At 43.2% G+C, this 17614-nt stretch overlaps 1 protein-coding gene across 3 annotated transcripts in view; it reads right to left on the bottom strand.

Moving 5' to 3' along the window:
• LOC144936483 (uncharacterized) overlaps positions 1 to 12555 on the bottom strand; it is a 32844-nt gene extending 20289 nt beyond the window's left edge. The window contains exons 1-4 of one of the 3 annotated variants that reach the window (XM_078863579.1): positions 12227 to 12257; positions 4629 to 4654; positions 4056 to 4221; positions 812 to 853 (exon numbers count right to left, since the gene is read on the bottom strand). In XM_078863579.1, the coding sequence (XP_078719705.1) occupies positions 812 to 853; positions 4056 to 4195 (182 nt within the window). In that variant the 5' untranslated portion in view covers positions 4196 to 4221; positions 4629 to 4654; positions 12227 to 12257. Of the gene's footprint in view, positions 1 to 811; positions 854 to 4055; positions 4222 to 4628; positions 4655 to 12226 lie in introns of all 3 variants that reach the window. The other 2 variants (XM_078863577.1, XM_078863578.1) reach the window with 2 other exon arrangements.
• Between the last annotated feature and the right edge of the window lie 5059 nt (positions 12556 to 17614).

Genomic DNA, 17614 nt, shown 5'->3' with positions numbered 1-17614 from the left:
AGAGTGCAGTGCGCAATCGACTACACTACCACTCCCCAACACACATGTACATACATGAGGATAAAGATCACCACCAAGTTTACCCGTACAGCCGTGATACACTGGGCACTCTTTGGGCAATCATCAAATGCAATCTTTAACACATTTACTGCATGCAACGATGGAAACTTGTAGGAAAACAACAAAGCGTGATGGAGGTATGTCGAAAATAGTGCAGCGACTATTGCCAGTCAATATTAATGCCAGTGACAAGCGTCCTTGTGAGTTATGGCTTTTATAAGGCATCTACGAAGGCAGGCATGGCATATGGGGGGTGGGGGAGGTTAGCGTGGGGAGGACTCATGTCCAAAGAGCGTGCCATTGCCTCCCCCGTGCTGATGTTCACACAGCACCAGGTACTCATTTAAGTTAATAAAGAATAAAGGTTCAGATTCCACTTGTCGTTGATGTGCATTATGATATACGTGCATACAAGCATCAAACATTGGAACATATATACTCAAGCGCACACCAACAACGAAATAGCAGAAATGTACCCCATGGTCAGCCTTCAGAATAATCAATTAAACTTGGCACAAGAAACTGGATTTGCCTCGGCAAACCAAAGATGGCAAACAGGTTGGCAAGCTACTTTAGGTATAATATGTAATGTAGAGGGGCTACATCTAAAACACACACACACTTAAGGGGTAGGTCAATGAAAGGTGATTTAAATACACCTATAAAGCGCATAAAAGCTAATGTGAGCACTCGCATTGAAAGGGGTACAAGCCAATAAAAACAAGACGGCTCTTTCCTCGGAGATACATACCTAGGTTGTGTGTCCCGGAGAGCGTGACACGAGTTTGAAGCTCTGTTAATGAGGGAACAAAAAAATATTGTAAAAGTTACGGCGAGGCAAACCACTGCAGCACTCTAATGATGTATTAAAGTGACTTCACTCGAGTGCAATAATGGCATGCTCAACTGTGACTTTAAAGTAGGCCTGTATAACCCGTCATGAATTGTCACAATTTCAAGTCGCAAGTCAATTTGACAATCAATTTTGACTCATTTTTTACATCTCCTTTGTATTGTTTCTGATTTGTACAGTTGTTTAAATGTAATGTTAGCATGCATGCATAACTGTGTGCAATTTGCGTAAATAGTTGATAGATCTTATATGTATAATTCAGAGTCCATGTATCATCAATGAAAGAACACATTTTAAGGGACAAATTGTTATGCTAAATCTATATTTTTTTGCATAAACAAAACCTCAATCTTGTGCCAGACAGCCCAGGACAAACAACCTACAAGAAAGGGTATTTTTGTATTTCAGGTTGGATGTTTGTTTCGTGGAATTGTGGTTTAAATAGATAATTGCCACCCAGCCTGTGCTCGGGTTAAAAATGCCTGTGACGGAAGGGTAATTTACAAAACATGACAAGATAATGCCAGCCAGCACTTCGGCTGGAGAGACACCACAGTGCTATGTCCCCGAAAAACTGCGGGCTGCCAATGCGACATTTCTGTCACGTAGACTCAATGACGATAGCACATGCTATGTCTCCATGGGTTACACAGATAGACAAACAGTGCAACACTGCAGTTATGCGAGAGGGACGGTGTTTTTATGCACAAACAAATGCAAATAATAGCAGACTTTTTATTATGACTACCCCTAGTTTTGAATAAACTTAGACAATAAGGTGAATGTATTGGTTGTGTGACCACTTCTGAGTGAATTCTCTGAGCTACAAAAAAAACTGTGAAAAATCAGAAGAATCGGTTTGTGGATCAGGAGATTTGTAGTTTAAGCAAATTCATCCGGAGCTCCAGATAGTAATATTCGCTAAGAGAACTTTAACTGCAAAGGCAGCATTCACCGATTCACAGCAATGTCAGGTCGCCTCCTTGACAATAGCAGTATGAGACCTTCAATTTGTTTTAAAAGCAGAAGGTTATCAGTGATGATATACCTGCATCAAGGCATATGAATGTATGAACGTTTAACGGTTAAAAACTCAGCAAAAAAGCTCCGGGCCAGATTTTTGCATCTTAGCGAAATTGTTGTAACGCATCGCATGGGTCAATTTCCCCATTGCTATTAATACAGATACCGGACTTTTTTTGCCTAAAATAGGCACAAATAAAAACAATCCTAAAGAACACCTGAATTAAGTTTAATGCGCTTTATGTATTATTTTGGTAAAAAATTTATTTGAATTAACAATTATACAATATACATGGCTTATTGATTTTTGAATATTGTGAGTTCAACTTTTATAGTTATACACGGATAACATTGATATCCGCCTGTACACTGTGAAAGGATGTGTGTAATAAAGGTACTTCCTAATAATAGAACCAACTGCCCGTTGATAAGACGATTGAGAGCATGGGCGCCAAACTGCATATGACACTGACACTGTGAGGAGAGCACAAACATTAATTGGCTGCAGAATTTGCCTGCCAGGCACTGATGACATTTCTGATATAAATAGAATCCTGTCTCAGTGAGCACCACTGCTGACGGGAACGTGTGAAATTCACAATCGCAGAAGTGAACGATGGCTCTGTTGTATTAGCTTGACCTGGAGTGCATGGATTTGTGCTGTGCACACAGACAGATACTTTCACGAACAGTCACGCTCTCATATGCATATATGCACTCACCACTCATAGGCTTTTTGAAAAATGTACTAATGCACTGAATCACACAAAAGCCTTAACAGACTGCGGGAGAGCGAGTGCTATTAGCGAGCACCTGTGAAGGAGGGACACGCCACAGGAGGGGGTGGGTGGCCAGCACCAGGCCTGGATGCCTTTGAGTCCCCAGTGATGTTTATACATCGCACCAGGTACTCATTTGAGGCTGAGTCGACTAAGGGGAGTCCCAGGACCAGTTCAGATATTCGTTAGCAATGTTGGCCAAGAGCGGGAATCGAACTCGGGTTGCTGGGTTCGTAGTGCAACGCGCGAACCGCTACACTACCCTCCCCACATACATACATACAAAGACAAAGATCCTCCGTATCGGTTACACAGACTGTGGGGGAAGGTGATGTTTGCCTGTGCTGAATAGGGCAAAGTAAGACACGAGGTTGGCAGGGCAGTGTGGCCAGTTCCCATGCCCAACTACTGCCCATCTCCCCACGGTTCTCACTTCACCATGCTTCCGTTATAGGTAAAGTCAACTTAAATTTGACCGGTACAGGTTCATATACTTTCTGGTCACTGATGATGTGCAGGGTCGGGAGTTGAAACAAATTGTCGTGCAGTACGTGCACGACTGTACCACTACGTCAACGTCGATAATTTGCATTTTTCAACAAGTCGGTGATGGCATGTGGGACCTTGTGCACAGCAGACATTATTATTTTTGAGCTATTTTTTTGCATGTTTAGTTTGTGCCCTTCCCCCGCACCTCCCAATAAGCACGGTTGGCCACGAAAAATGCGAAAGAAGTTCAACATACATAATAGAAACTAAGGTAAGTTTAGGATTCTTCGAGTTCCGTGTTAATGCCCGAGAATCAAGAGACCGTTTTAACATTAAATTAGTTCTGGGGTATCACCTAGCACACAAACAAACACTTTCATACAATAAAGACAAACGATAACCTGTGCAGCTTACACAAGCTGTAGGGACAGATGCTGTTATTGAGCACCTATGAATGTCAGCATGGCACCTGAGGGGGTGGCGAGGCCAGAACCACGCCCGGATGCCTTTGTCTCCACCAATGCTGATGTTTAATACACAATGCGCATGGATATACTTGTAAGCCTGAATCGACGTAGAGGAGGACCACAACCAGTTCAGATAGTTTTCACCCATGTTGGCAGCAGTTAGCTAATCATGGCGCAACAGCTCCCCATAATTCACACACACGTAACAACAATCGCCGTTCACCACTCAGTGACGGGGTGACGTCACCATGGCAATTGTGCATATGTTATAGGTGCTCTTTGAGACGACGTGAAGTGTCGAAGGCCCGTTGGAAGGAGGTCACGCAAAAGAACCAGGTGCAATGGGTTGAACACACACACACGTGTACACATTCACACACGCACCGCGTGTTCATCTTGTGCGTCTGGAAGCCCAGGTACTGGTCGAGCACAAGCGAGGTGGCCAGGTCGTCGGTCTCGCAGAGCTCCTTGGCCGACATGCCAGTGCTGGGAGTCAGTCGGGAGCCGTGGCCCTCCGAGCACATCCTGTCCCACGCGCCGGACCCCACTGCTGTCACCACACATAGGCACATGAGCATGAACACACACACACACACGTTGTTTTACACAAAGATCCTGACTTGTATAGATGGACAGGCATGTGTGCACATGGAAACAAGCTGACAACTATAGACAGGTACACCTACACAACAGGCCATATTTTGAGGAATGCACACACACAGGCACATACAACTAACACGTCAAGACACACGGACACACATATGCAAAATACGAAGATTCCCGGTGTACACTACGTAGACTGATGGAGCAAAATGCTGTGAGCAAGCACCTATAAAGGCCAGTATGGTGCAAGAGGGTGTGGTGTAGCTTCCACCATCCATTCCTAGCTGCTATTGTCTCCCCTGTGTGTATATTTACACACACTGCACACGGTACTCATGTTAAGTGTGATTTTACCTTTGGAAGGCCCGGGACAACTGCCCCTAAACATGAACGAGCACACACATATATACATTTAAAGAGCTACCAATAACGTATTGATTCACACACAGTAATAATAGCTCAAATTTACATTGTGCCTTTGAATAAAAAGTATTACTAGACCTTGTACAGAACAATTCACATTATTGGAAAACAGAATTCAAAAGGAATAACAGATAAAGATCCACCTGAGCTACAAGCTGGATCTATGAAAGTTTAGCTTGTCAAGAACCCTCGAGTACTGATTCATCAATTAATTAAAATAAATTATTCTGCTAATAATCCAAGAATTTCCATTTTTAAATAGCAAAAAATTAAATGCGGTTGCAGTTAGACAAATTAAGCAAACACTATTCAAATGAGGCAATAACAATTATACGAGACATTTTTTAAGGAAATGCAAACCCAAAGCAAGACAATTCATTGAATTGTGTGTGAGAGCGAGTGAACTGGTCGACGCGTAGTGCTGTGGAGAGTGCAGCAAGCGTGTCAGAGGCAGGGGAGGATCCTGCAACGTAACAGTCATCTGTGTGCTAAAGGCGCCACCTACCGCTCGCTTATTGCACAACATCCACTCAAGACGCGTATTCTCATCTCCATATATAAAAGGCAAAGTTGTGATTTTGTGTCTGTTCAAAATGCTTAGCATACTTCCCGACATGCTACAAACTTTAAATTTGCCATGTGGGTACTTTCCACGGGTAGGAAAGCTAGTCATCGATATAAATAAAGACCTTCATGTAGGTCTCAAAAACCTGTTGGGTACTTCCCGACAAGGTAGAAAGCTGAAATTTAGTACGTTTGTAGCTTTGAGGACGCAAACAACAGGAACAATCTGGAAATCCGAGATTTCCATTTCAATGCACCCAAATCTCGATTTTAAGTGCCTCATAAACATGAACCATCATTCAATATTTTCATTTTTGAGATATTTCGGATTCAAACGGTTTTGAAACAAAAAAAATACACATTTTAGTACGTTAAAATCTGAATAATTCAAAAACGGTAAAAGATAAGAGGTTCTCCTCAGAGTATTAAGTTCATAAATTTGTGTTCTTTCCAATAAAAAATAACGGACTCTTTGAATTGAGCGGTTTCCGATGGGTACGTCTTTAAATATAACAAGCTGAATCAAGTCGTCAACAACAGTTTTTTTGCGGAACAATACAAATTTTAGTAGTTGTTAGTGTCTGATCGTGGATAAAAAAAAAATCCTATCAGGTTAATTCTTATATTGAAAACTTTTTTTCTGGCAAAGACGGGCTTCATGAACTAGTTTGACTATACACATGTGATGCAAACGGGTGGTCAGCCACAAAGTAATGAGCTGAGAGACTCAACCCACTGAGCTTCAAGCCAGGCGACATATTGCAGTACAGCAAGTGGGTTCCTGATCCATCGGTGAAAGACATTTAAGGCCGTATCCTCTCATATGTGTGACTTCGAGGGGCTCTGGTTTCCTCCCACATGTAAAGGACTCATTAAGGAATTGGACAAACCACCTCGAGCCCATTGTAAATTCTCCGTTGTTGAAAAATATTCGTGCCGCTGTGGAAAGTCAACAGTGGATGTATTATTGGGAGACTGGTCATGGGAATGTGGAATATCTTCGGCCCTAGCTCAATGCTGACCAACAGGAGATGAACATAGCCAAGTTACTCTGCTTTGGCCAGGGAGACGCATCCAAGTGTTTGCGTCTCATTTAACAGCATATGTTGGAAATGTTCCCGTATTTAGATGCTTTGTAAACTCAAATAACCACAAGGATTCCAGTATATTTTGATCACTTAAATCACGGAAACAGCATCTCAAAGCACTTAAAACCACAAACAGGAAATACAAAAACGAGGAAATATCTCGAGAAATAACAAAATAAATGGCAACAAATACAGATAATCGTGCAGCTACATCTTAACAAACCCACAGACACCCAAACATATGGCAAAAATAACAATCACAAGTCCAGCAAACCAATGAAATCCAAGGTAAATGTCTGGTACAAGCCACCAATTAACCTCCAGCAATAATTTTTCCAGCCACAACTTAAAGAATGTTGGGTCCTCAGATTTACAAGTTATAAGCAGACTCGACCATACCTATGCCAAATTCCAGCAATGATTGAATACCTCTGTAAACGCAATGTGATACTCTTTACAACAATGCGTTCTCCAAGTTCCCCCTAACATGCTATATCTGAATTTCGATTTAAAGCTTTTCGTGACTGCAGGGATTCATATTTTTGGTTCTTTCGGTAAAGTCACGTAGAAGGGAAATAATAAAATAAAAATAAAACATAATAAAATGAAATTCTCACGACGTTTCGGCCACAACGCAAGCAGCCGTCCTCAGGTGAAGAAACAGTGCTGTCGGAAAGACAGCGTCTTAAGATCTGAGGACCGCTGCTTGCGTTGTGGCCGAAACGTCGTGAGAATTTCATGTTATTATCTTTTATTTTTATTGTTTTATTATTTCCCTTCTACGTGACTTTACCGAAAGAACCAAGAATATGAATATCCCACATCTGTTTACAGATGTGTGAACATGTGTGTGGAAAGATTAAGAAATGTCTGCATGTACTGCCTCTGTCTGCAAAAGTTTTGCGTCACCATTCCACTTGGGAGCAATACAATTCTTCTGAATCCCCGACGGACTGTAATGCCAATAAAACACTATTTTCAGCATAAACACACCCTTACATTCACCATCAATATACTAAGTATTCTGGGCACTAATACGGTGGTCCACGGGCATCATGAAGCGATGCTCTGGCTACAGAGCTTGACTCGGAATGGGAAAGCTGCGAGTAAAAATTTCAATAAGACACCTCCGGGGTTCATAAAATAATTACAAATTTGTGGGAAGTCAACATTAGTTGTCTTATGTCGAGGCTAAATCCTAGCACAGTATCATGACATTTCCAACGCTTGGTTCTGGGCTGCATACCAAGATAAAATGCCACTGCAAAGCTCATATGACCAGAGATAATTCGACGTTTGACCAGGTCACGTGTACCAAGTGGTGTAAAAAACACAACTGCTTCCTTTAACCTTCTCTTCAACACACATGTCCATTTAAGGTCACAAATGTTACAACCCTCCAATTGTTAAACACTACAGGGTTGATTCCACAGCCCTTCATTGCCCTGAAGAAGACAGAATTGATGCTTGCGTACAGCGGACGTTTACGCCGCCGCAATAAGCAGTGACGTTTTCAAGAAAGACTCGCTACACGCCTTTTCAGAAGGATGCTGCAATATTATGTTTTGCCAATTCCTTCACTGGGTGATTTGCGTATGGAAGGAAACTGGAGAACCCAAGAGAGCAGTTCTCATGACGCATTAAGGCTGTACACACAACACAAGAATGCATTTAAACAAAACACTCCACTATTGATATTCAAACTGTGGAAAAGCAGTGTCAACTTAAAATACGAACTAATAGCAGTGAACAAAAGGAGACATTACAATTAGCCAGCTAATGACCACTTTAGATGTTACTACAGTACCAGCTCAGCAAGTGAAGAATGGGAAGAAAGCTGGGATATTACATTACCAATTCATGAAAAGAAAGTTTCTTATGCATCTAATTGGGCATGTAGGAAAGAATATGAATGAATTTGAAGATTATAACTGCTTAACAAACTCTGCACCAACTAAATGTGCTGCATTTACTTTCATGGACAAATAAGAATCGATTGTTAATGAGAAATGCAAAGCTGAACTGTGACAATTCATGATATTTGCAGAGTGAATCGTTACTCGCCTGAAAGGCTGCAATGTTAATATTTGGACAATAACTGGAAAAAACTCTTCCTTAACCGTTTAAAGTGTAGGGGCAAGCGCGATAAGTGATAATACTCTACGTGATGTCCTACACACCACATTAAATGTGTGTGTGGTTTGCAGCGTAAAATGCACGCCCACATTGTTGTCTGTAGGAGGACCATGCTTTTAAAATGAATGAGATTTGCTTTCGTGCAAGATTAAATATTCTGGTAGTGAATGTTTGGGAACGCAGGGGTTTTGGACCCCTTACGCTTAGCAATTTGTCAAGAGTGGTGGTTTCAATGAATCTGTTAACGTCATTTCAATCGCAGAAAGTGTACAGGAATGCTTATCAAAGTGTGACCTCAGCAGGCTAAACAAAAACGTTAAAGACCCTGTGATGTGGTGCTTGCAAAAAACGGCCGTGTTGTCAGTCATAGCAATATTCAAATATTTGAAAATCACATGTAACTTAACAACATAGAAATACAATTTTAAAAAGATTCGTTTGAAAATTGTGCAATTTTATTAAGTGTATAAAAGTACATCACCATGAATTTGTTTATTGCTGTCCTATGTAAACAAGGGCAGTTGGTGAATCATAATTTCTGACAAGCTGCCATTAGTCTAAAAACCATTACAAGGGTATTTGGTGGTTTATGAAATTGCAGTGTAATATACTTCTTACATGACCTCCTAATCCAAACATTCACTTTGCATTTCAATCACAGAAAAGGATCATGACCGGGAAAAAAGAAAAATCATGCTGACATTCGAAAGTGAAAAAAGTTGTCACAAGTTTCCTGAGAAAATAAAAACATTATTTAACTGTAGTTATATATTATAAAGCAATAAGGAAAATAATGATAGAATATGTTTACAACAATGCACATGATATGTTTAAAGGCATAAAGAACATTTGCAAACAACAATGTGTCTAATTAATTTGGATCCCGTGAAGCTGGAAGACAAGCAGGCTCCCAGTCAAAACATCCTCATTCCTCAAGGGTCAGTACCAATGAGTGCTACACGCTGTGAGGCTGCGTCACTTGGTGCAGGGAGTTGAACTGTGACAATGCTGTGGACAGACTGCTCCTCCCATATGAATGTGAAATCTTCACCACAAGCTCAAGATTACAAAAGATGTGTTTGCACATAAAGACACCGACAAATCGCACAAGGTGCACATTTATAAAGTAGTATAGTTAAAGCAAATTTTTCTAAGAGGACATAACTCACTTTGTGCCAAGTCAGTACTGGCCACCATGCTAGGAGAGACTGGCCACCACCATTGTACTGTGGAATTTACACCAATGAGTGTGGGCTGCTAATGCAGAAGAATGCCACCCCATTGTTTATTCACAAGAAGACTCTTGATTCAGAATTTGACCCCAAGCATCAGTCAAAAACTAAATACTATTAAACTTTTTATTGTATTTTACTAGGAAAGGCCTACTGAGATTTTTCAGAAACGACCTCGCCACAAATGATACCTCAACGAAGTGGCTTATCGCGTGGAAATATATAGTAGCCAAATACTCTGAATCGCACGTTTCTAAATGTGGAGGGGAAAAAACAAGAGAACTCGGAGAAAAATCCACACGACCACGGGGAGACAACATGTCAACTCCAAATAAACCGCAGGCGTGAGGATCTGGATCGAACCCACGACCTCCTTGTATGCCAGGCGAGGCAGTTAACATCTCGCCACACACATGGGTGGGGTAGGTAAACAACTTGACCACGGAGCAACTTCTCAAGAGGAGAAAAAAACCCACAACAAAAGCACCACCTGCACAATGAGCTCTGGGGACAAATTGGCCGCGTTAATCTAATCCCCACAAGGTGAATATGGCGTGTCCCCCGCTCACTGCGCTTACTGCAAGGCGGTGTTGTCCGCCACGCGTGGGACGCAAACAGAACGTGCCTCACATGACAACAGAGCCACGTGGGCAAGGTGCAGTACCACGGGCAGACATCAGGTAGAGCTCCATACACATCACACATTCAACGTGAGGCTAGAAAGGGTGCTAGATACACCATACACGCATTGTACTGGGCACTTTATGCACGCAAAAGAACACACTAATTATATATGGTGTACAGTGCACATTGAGAACACAAAATATACACAATCAACACTATTCTTGGTGTAAACGATACACATTTTATACGCGCACTGCATTATGCACACATTATACAACGTATTATAAATATATTAGTAGCTCAGCAGTTTCAACACGCTATAAAGACTGCACATGCTATATGCATACTCAAAATGCATAACATATAAATCAGAATATAGAATTCAACACAACGCACTACATTCACGTCCATTATACACACTCGTCATGTACTTCGTGGTCATACACGGCGTGTACGAATAAAACACCGAAGAGTACATCAGCAGGATGAGCACAAATACACGAGGATCTTCACTGTGACGAAGCACGTTTGAGACGACTAGCCTTGAGAAAAAGTACAGCACTGAGGTGTGGGGCCATCTCAGATGGAGCACGTGACGTCTATCGGGAAAACGTGGGTGGCGTCGGGTCATAGTGGGGGGTTGCGTTTCGGTGACAGGAATCCTGTGGGGATGCAATTAACTGGATGAACGGTGATTGTGGAAAAGCCTTTCGAAGATTAGATGCAAAGACACGCGCCCGTAACGTATTTTTGCATTTCTGAATCTGAATTGGGCAGTGTGAGAAAGTTCACTACACGCAACACGCATGCATTGAGCACACACAAAAAAGGTACAAAAATACACGCTATGCACAACAGCACGCAAATACATAAACACACAATACACGCATAAAAAACTCATCACACATTAAATACATTACACTGCACAGACCACTCTACATACATACATAACCCATACTCTTGGTTCTTTCGGTAAAGTCACGTAGGTAAATAAAATAATAAATAAAATATAAAAATAACCCACTCACACCAGAATAAAGTCACATCAAATACACGCAGAATCAGAATATGTATGTATACTGGAGGAATCAGAGGAGCGAAAAAGCGCCTTTTCACACTACAAGACACCCCCCCCCCCCAGCGTTTTCCATAAACAAACATAATACACACTACAGAGCACACATACAGACTTTACAAAACACACTACAAGTATACATTATACAAGCATAATATTCACCAACGAACACAACATACCGCAGTACAAGTACTCCATACACAGACGTAAAATACGCAATACAACAGCGTATCCAAGTGAACCCAGAAAATAGACAATACATACAATTACATACCACAAACCACACTACATAGATTTCAGGATCACACAATACTCCATACACAAACACAACATACACAATACAATACAATATACGGCACACACACACAATACCACAACGCACTCCACACGTAAACACCACGAATCGCAACCCACTGCATGGCATTGAAACAGAACCAACCCTCCTTAATGCCGTCCTTAACACTGGCTAAAATGAATGCACAATCATCCAAGAGGCGATGCATTTCACTAAACATTGAAGAAGCGCAAACTAAGAAACCCATCACCTCCTGGTAGTAACACCAACTGCGGCCTAACACCAGCTTGGAGCCTACGAACTTTCCTAATTCCCCTGCGGGCGGGAGCGACACACAACCTCGCTGCGGCGACCAGGCTGGAGGGCCTCCCCCCACCACCCCCGCCCTCCGAGACGCAACCTCGAGCCAAGCTCATCCTCGCAGCACACCCGCGGCACCGCCGTCGTCTCAAGCTCGCTCGGACGCAGATTCGCGACGCACTGAGGAGGGGAATCGCGGGGAGCGAGGGCCCGACCTGCGAGTAGCCGAGGGGAGGCGCGAGAAGCCGAGGCCTGACGCAACATGGCGGCGCCCCGCTCGTTCACTACCTTTCGCTCCGATACTTGAAAATAGTCCCGACTTCGGGCGCCTTTACGGGCCGTTGGGAGCGAATATAGTCGCTGTCATCGCGCCGCTTTTGCACGAGCGTGAGCCGCTCGCGTCGGCCGGCGCTATTTCGAGGCGTTCGGCGTGCGATTTCGACGTCGTCGGACGCTGTGTAGTGAGTGAAGTGGCTGTAGCGTCGGAGGGATACGGTTAGGTGGTTATCGTCTGCGGCCGCTAGCCCCGCCCAGTCCACCGAAGCCCCGCCCAGTCTCCATAAGCCCCGCCCTCCTCATTATAGCCCCGCCCCTTACCTCTTGAAAAGAGAACAGCTCAGCACATTCGTCAATGACACAACCGCCTTCCCAAAGACTCTGTCCACGGACTCCTCTACTTACGAACATTCGACTTACGAACGTTCAACTTACGAACTTTCAGAGATGCGAACAAACCTGTCCGTTATGTCCAGTTGCCCGTTTGCACTGAGAGTCGTAAGTTCAACCGCCGCGCAATAGATGGCGGTGGTGGCATCTACATCTGCAGAACGTGAAGAGCCAGTGGCATCTACATCTGCAGAACGTGAAGAGCCAGTGGCATCTACATCTGTAGAACGTGAAGAGCCAGTGGCATCTACATCTGCAGAACGTGAAGAACCAGTTGCATCTACATCTGTAGAACGTGAAGAGCCAGTGGCATCTACATCTGCAGAACGTGAAGAACCAGTGGCATCTACATCTGCAGAACGTGAAGAACCAGTGGCATCAACATCTGCAGAACGTGAAGAGCCAGTGGCATCTACATCTGCAGAACGTGAAGAACCAGTGGCATCTACATCTGCAGAACGTGAAGAGCCAGTGGCATCTACATCTGCAGAACGCGAAGAGCCAGTGGCATCTACATCTTCAGGACTTGAAGAGCCAGTGACATCTACAGCTGCAGAACGTGAAGAACCAGTGGCATCTACAGCTGCAGAACGTGAAGAACCAGTGACATCTACATCTGCAGAATGTGAAGAACCAGTGGCATCAACATCTGCAGAACGTGAAGACCGGTGGGATTAACATCTACAAGAGATTATACAACTTTTAAAGCCACTCCACGTGTTTAGTGTACATGCCGTACAACATGTTTGGAATCGACAGGAGTAAAGTTGGACTTACGGACAAATCAACTTACGAACAGACCTCTGGAACCTAACTCGTTCATAAGTAGAGGAGTCCCTGTATTTGTTTTTTTCCTGCGTAAAGATAAAAGTAATTGTTACACACACTCATTGAGCCCAACGACCTTCTGGGAGGGCATAATTTCAGCAGTATTAATTCAGTCCAAGCAAACTCCTTACCTATTAATTATTAGCCCTACTGGTTTCTGCTGTTCTGCTGGGTCAACTCTGGGATGAAGCTACCATCTACGATCCTCGGTCTCTGGTCCAGAAATGTAGTATCCCCGTGTGTTCGCTAAGTTAGGAACGGTGGTTACCACCCTATGTCGTTATCCTGTTAATGTTCAGAGTTGCCAATTGTGTTGAGATAATGAATAGTGTTGCCTCCAAAGTCCAGTTGTGTGCCTGAATTTATCCCACTACAATATTAATAAGCAGACAATACACCTCCTGCACGTACTGTTATCTGTCTCTCCATACTCAAAATAAAAGCATTTTTCACATCTCATCAGCTACTTGACCTTCGAAGAGTGCATCATCTCAACAGCATTGATTCAGGCCCACCGCGGGCCTTACGGCGTGGTAGCTTGAATTTTTTTGTTTACGTATACCCCACCATTTGAGAGCCAAATCCCTCGCAAGCGCGCATGCGCAGACAGACAGACAGTCAAAAATGAATTTTATAGGTAAGATTAGTAACACTGTAACAATTTTTTTTCCTGGGTCGTAAGTGTTATTTCATAATTGCATTTGCCTCAAAAGTACAGAAAATGGCTATTATTCCCCATAAACTTTGCTTTTGTGACCAGGACAGTGATATTTTGAAATTTACCTATTTTCCAGAACATTCCAGATAGATTCAGTGCTGAGTAAACTTGGAGTAATCTCTCGAACATTCTAGAACTTTCCAGTAATATAAATAGTATAAATACAGGGGCCTTAAGCCCACCAGTTCAGTTTAGTTCCAGCTGCCTAAGTGGATACATATCTGCATTTTTCTGAGATGGCATCAAGAGGCTGCAAGCATCCGGCAGACGCATTTTGCTATGTCTGCGGCCAATTTATCAAGACAAGAGCGAAAAAGTACTCTGTGGAAGCATGCCTGTCAGGGATCAAGACAAACCCTAGGCACCCCATTTCACCTGCGAGCAATGCAAACAAACTCTGGAAGGTTAGATGGACAATTGTTGCTCGGAATTTTATGTTATAAAATTTGTAAAAAAGATTTAAATTGTAAAAGTTTGAAATTTGAAATGTTTTACAATTTTCAATGTTATTGAAAAAATTTATCATATATGAAACATGTTGCGAGAATCTCTTACACATTAGTCATGGGTGAGATAAATGTATTTTTGTAGGATGGTACAGAGGGGAAAAGAGAGCCATGAAGTTCGCTATCCCAAGAATTTGGCTAACCCACTGACCGCTCAAACAACTGCTACTTCTGCATGGTGGACCCTTCCAAACGTAGGACTGGCAAGAATGAACCTGCTATCACGTATCCGGACCTTCCTTCATCCATCGCCCCGGTGCCACACTGCCATGAACTCCCCGTACACACTCCTCCGGAGAGAGAGCAGCCGTCTTTCGATGAGAGCAGCAAGTCAGAGAGCGAGGAAGTCGTTGTATAACCAAATGACAATTTCAGAGGTGGAGCTGAATAGAGAAACCCACACTACCCCAATCAAAACTACCTCAACGACTTGATCAGAGCTCTTGGTCTCACCAAGTGCAATGCCGAGCTTTTGACGTCTAGGCTCAAGCAGTGGAACTTGTTGGATGAAAGTGTGCAAGTCGCAGATCAGAGAAAGCGTCACCAACCTTTTTGCAGCTTCTTCACCCGTCAAGATGGGCTCTGCTTCTGCAACAATGTGACCAGTCTGTTCGAGGCAATCGGAATCGCCTGTAACTAGAATGAGTGGCACCTCTTCATTGACAGCTCGTCCAGGAACCTCAAAGCCGTGCTGCTCCATAATTGTAAAAAGTACCCGTCTCTTCCCCTGGCTCACTCGGTGCTCCTCAAAGAGGATTACAACAGCATCAATACCTTGTTTGACGCCTTGAAGTATGATGAGTACGGCTGGGAGGTCATCGGAGACTTCAAAATGGTGGCATTCCTGATGGGTCTCCAAGGTGGTTTTACCAAGTTTCTCTGCTATCTTTGCCTTTGGGACAGCAGGGACACTAAGGCGCACTACCACAGGCGGGACTGGCCACAGCGGACCGAGTTATATGTGGGGAGGAACAACGTCAAGTGGGAGCCACTGGTGGACCCCCGGAAGGTGCTGATGCCACCACTGCACATCAAATTGGGCCTTATGAAACAATTTTTCAGAGCTGTAGATAAGGAGTTGGCAGCCTTTAAGTACCTTCAAGACTTCTTCCCTAAGCTGTCTGAGGCAAAGGTCAAAGCCGGTGTCTTTGTCGGACCACAGATAAAGAAGATTCTGGAGTGAAATGAATTCCCCAAGAAGCTCACTAGTAAGGAGAAAGCGGCTTTGGACAACTTTGTTGCAGTGGTTCGTGGCTTCATGGGCAATCACAAGGTCGATAACTATGTGGAGCTGGTTGAGACTGGTGAAGAACTACGGCACAATGGGCTGTAGGATGTCCCTCAAAGTCCACATCCTTGATGCTCATCTTGATAAATTCAAGGAGATCATGGGAGCGTACTCGGAGGAGCAAGGCGAGCGCTTCCACCAGGATATACTGGACTTTGAACGCCACTACCAAGGACAGTAAAACGAGAACATGATGGGAGACTACATTTGGGGGCTGGTTCGTAAAAGCGATTTACAGTATAATCAAAAATCTCGAAAAACGACTCACTTCTAAATCTTTTGTAGTCATTTTTGTATTACTTTCGTAGAAATACATGTTAATTTTGATTAATATGTTGTTTTTTTCTGACTTTATGTGAACGAAAAGACACAAATTCGCCTGTTTTCTCATTGAAAATAGGTACATTTCTAAATATCACTGTCTTGGTCACAAAAGCAAAGTTTGTGGGGAATAATAGCCATTTTCTATACTTTTTAGGCATAAGCAATTACGAAATAAAACTTACTACCCAGTGACAATCAATTAACTATTGTGTTTCCTCTATAAGGAAATGTTAATTGCGAGATGTATTACTTAATAATACGCTTCCACGTATTCAACTGATATGGACACTATTTTGATGCAAAACTACATTCTCTAATCCATATACAGTAGTCATAATTACATTCTCCACAATGACACGGATTGAAGTAGCTGGGAACAGAACGAGAACTTTGGATCAGTGGCAATTCCCAAATGTTGCACACTCTTTGGCAGCGCCATGCGTTGAGGCAGTGGATTCTCAAACCGGAATCGCGACTGAGCTGTGGACGTTGATGCATCATCGCTGACCCCTTCGACACCCGGATTACCCCACACCTGGCCATTTGGCTCACAGGCAAGAAACTCCGCCAGCAGCAGCAGCAGCACCGCAAGCATCTCGTCACAGAGAAATGGCTCAGGTGGCACTCGCTGTTAGGGGGCTGTGTAGAAATGACGTCACGCGATTTTGGACGATTTTTTACCCCCCCCCCACCTCGTCACACGGCGTCACAAAAAGTCAGACCCCCCCCCTCAAATATGACGTCACAAAGCTCTGCCCCCCCCCCCAAACCATATTTGCATTTTGAAAATAAAACATGCTTCATATCGCTTTAAACTATTGTCATTGTAGTGCGTATTTAATGTGGCGCTGAACTCTGATGTTGTAGGAGAAAACATTTATTAAAAAGTCTATTTAATTAAGTAGAACGTGTTGTCTATATTTATTTAAAGTTGCGCATTTTGATGTGACGTCACATTTCTCACCCCCCCCCCCTCGTCACACATCGTCACAAATGTCTGACCCCCCCCCCCATAGGTGCGTGACGTCATTTATGGACGGCCCCTAAGGTGAGCACTCGCCTCTTTAATTGTACGAAAGCGAGTTCGAATCCTGGTCGTGGGTCGACTCAGCTCATTATCTATCCGGAGTCAATAAAATGGGTACCAATTTGTCACAAAAAATAAATACAGGTTGCTTCAAAAAAATGCCAACACTTATATGGGACTATCGTTTTCAATGAAAACAGAACGGATAACACACTGCAACATGAAAACAAATGCATGTTAATAGCT

This window comes from Lampetra fluviatilis, chromosome 16 (assembly GCF_964198595.1).
Source record: "Lampetra fluviatilis chromosome 16, kcLamFluv1.1, whole genome shotgun sequence".
Classification (NCBI taxonomy): Eukaryota; Metazoa; Chordata; class Hyperoartia; order Petromyzontiformes; family Petromyzontidae; genus Lampetra; species Lampetra fluviatilis.
The sequence above is the reverse complement of the archived record's forward strand: the minus strand, read 5'-3'. Positions and strand labels throughout refer to the sequence as shown.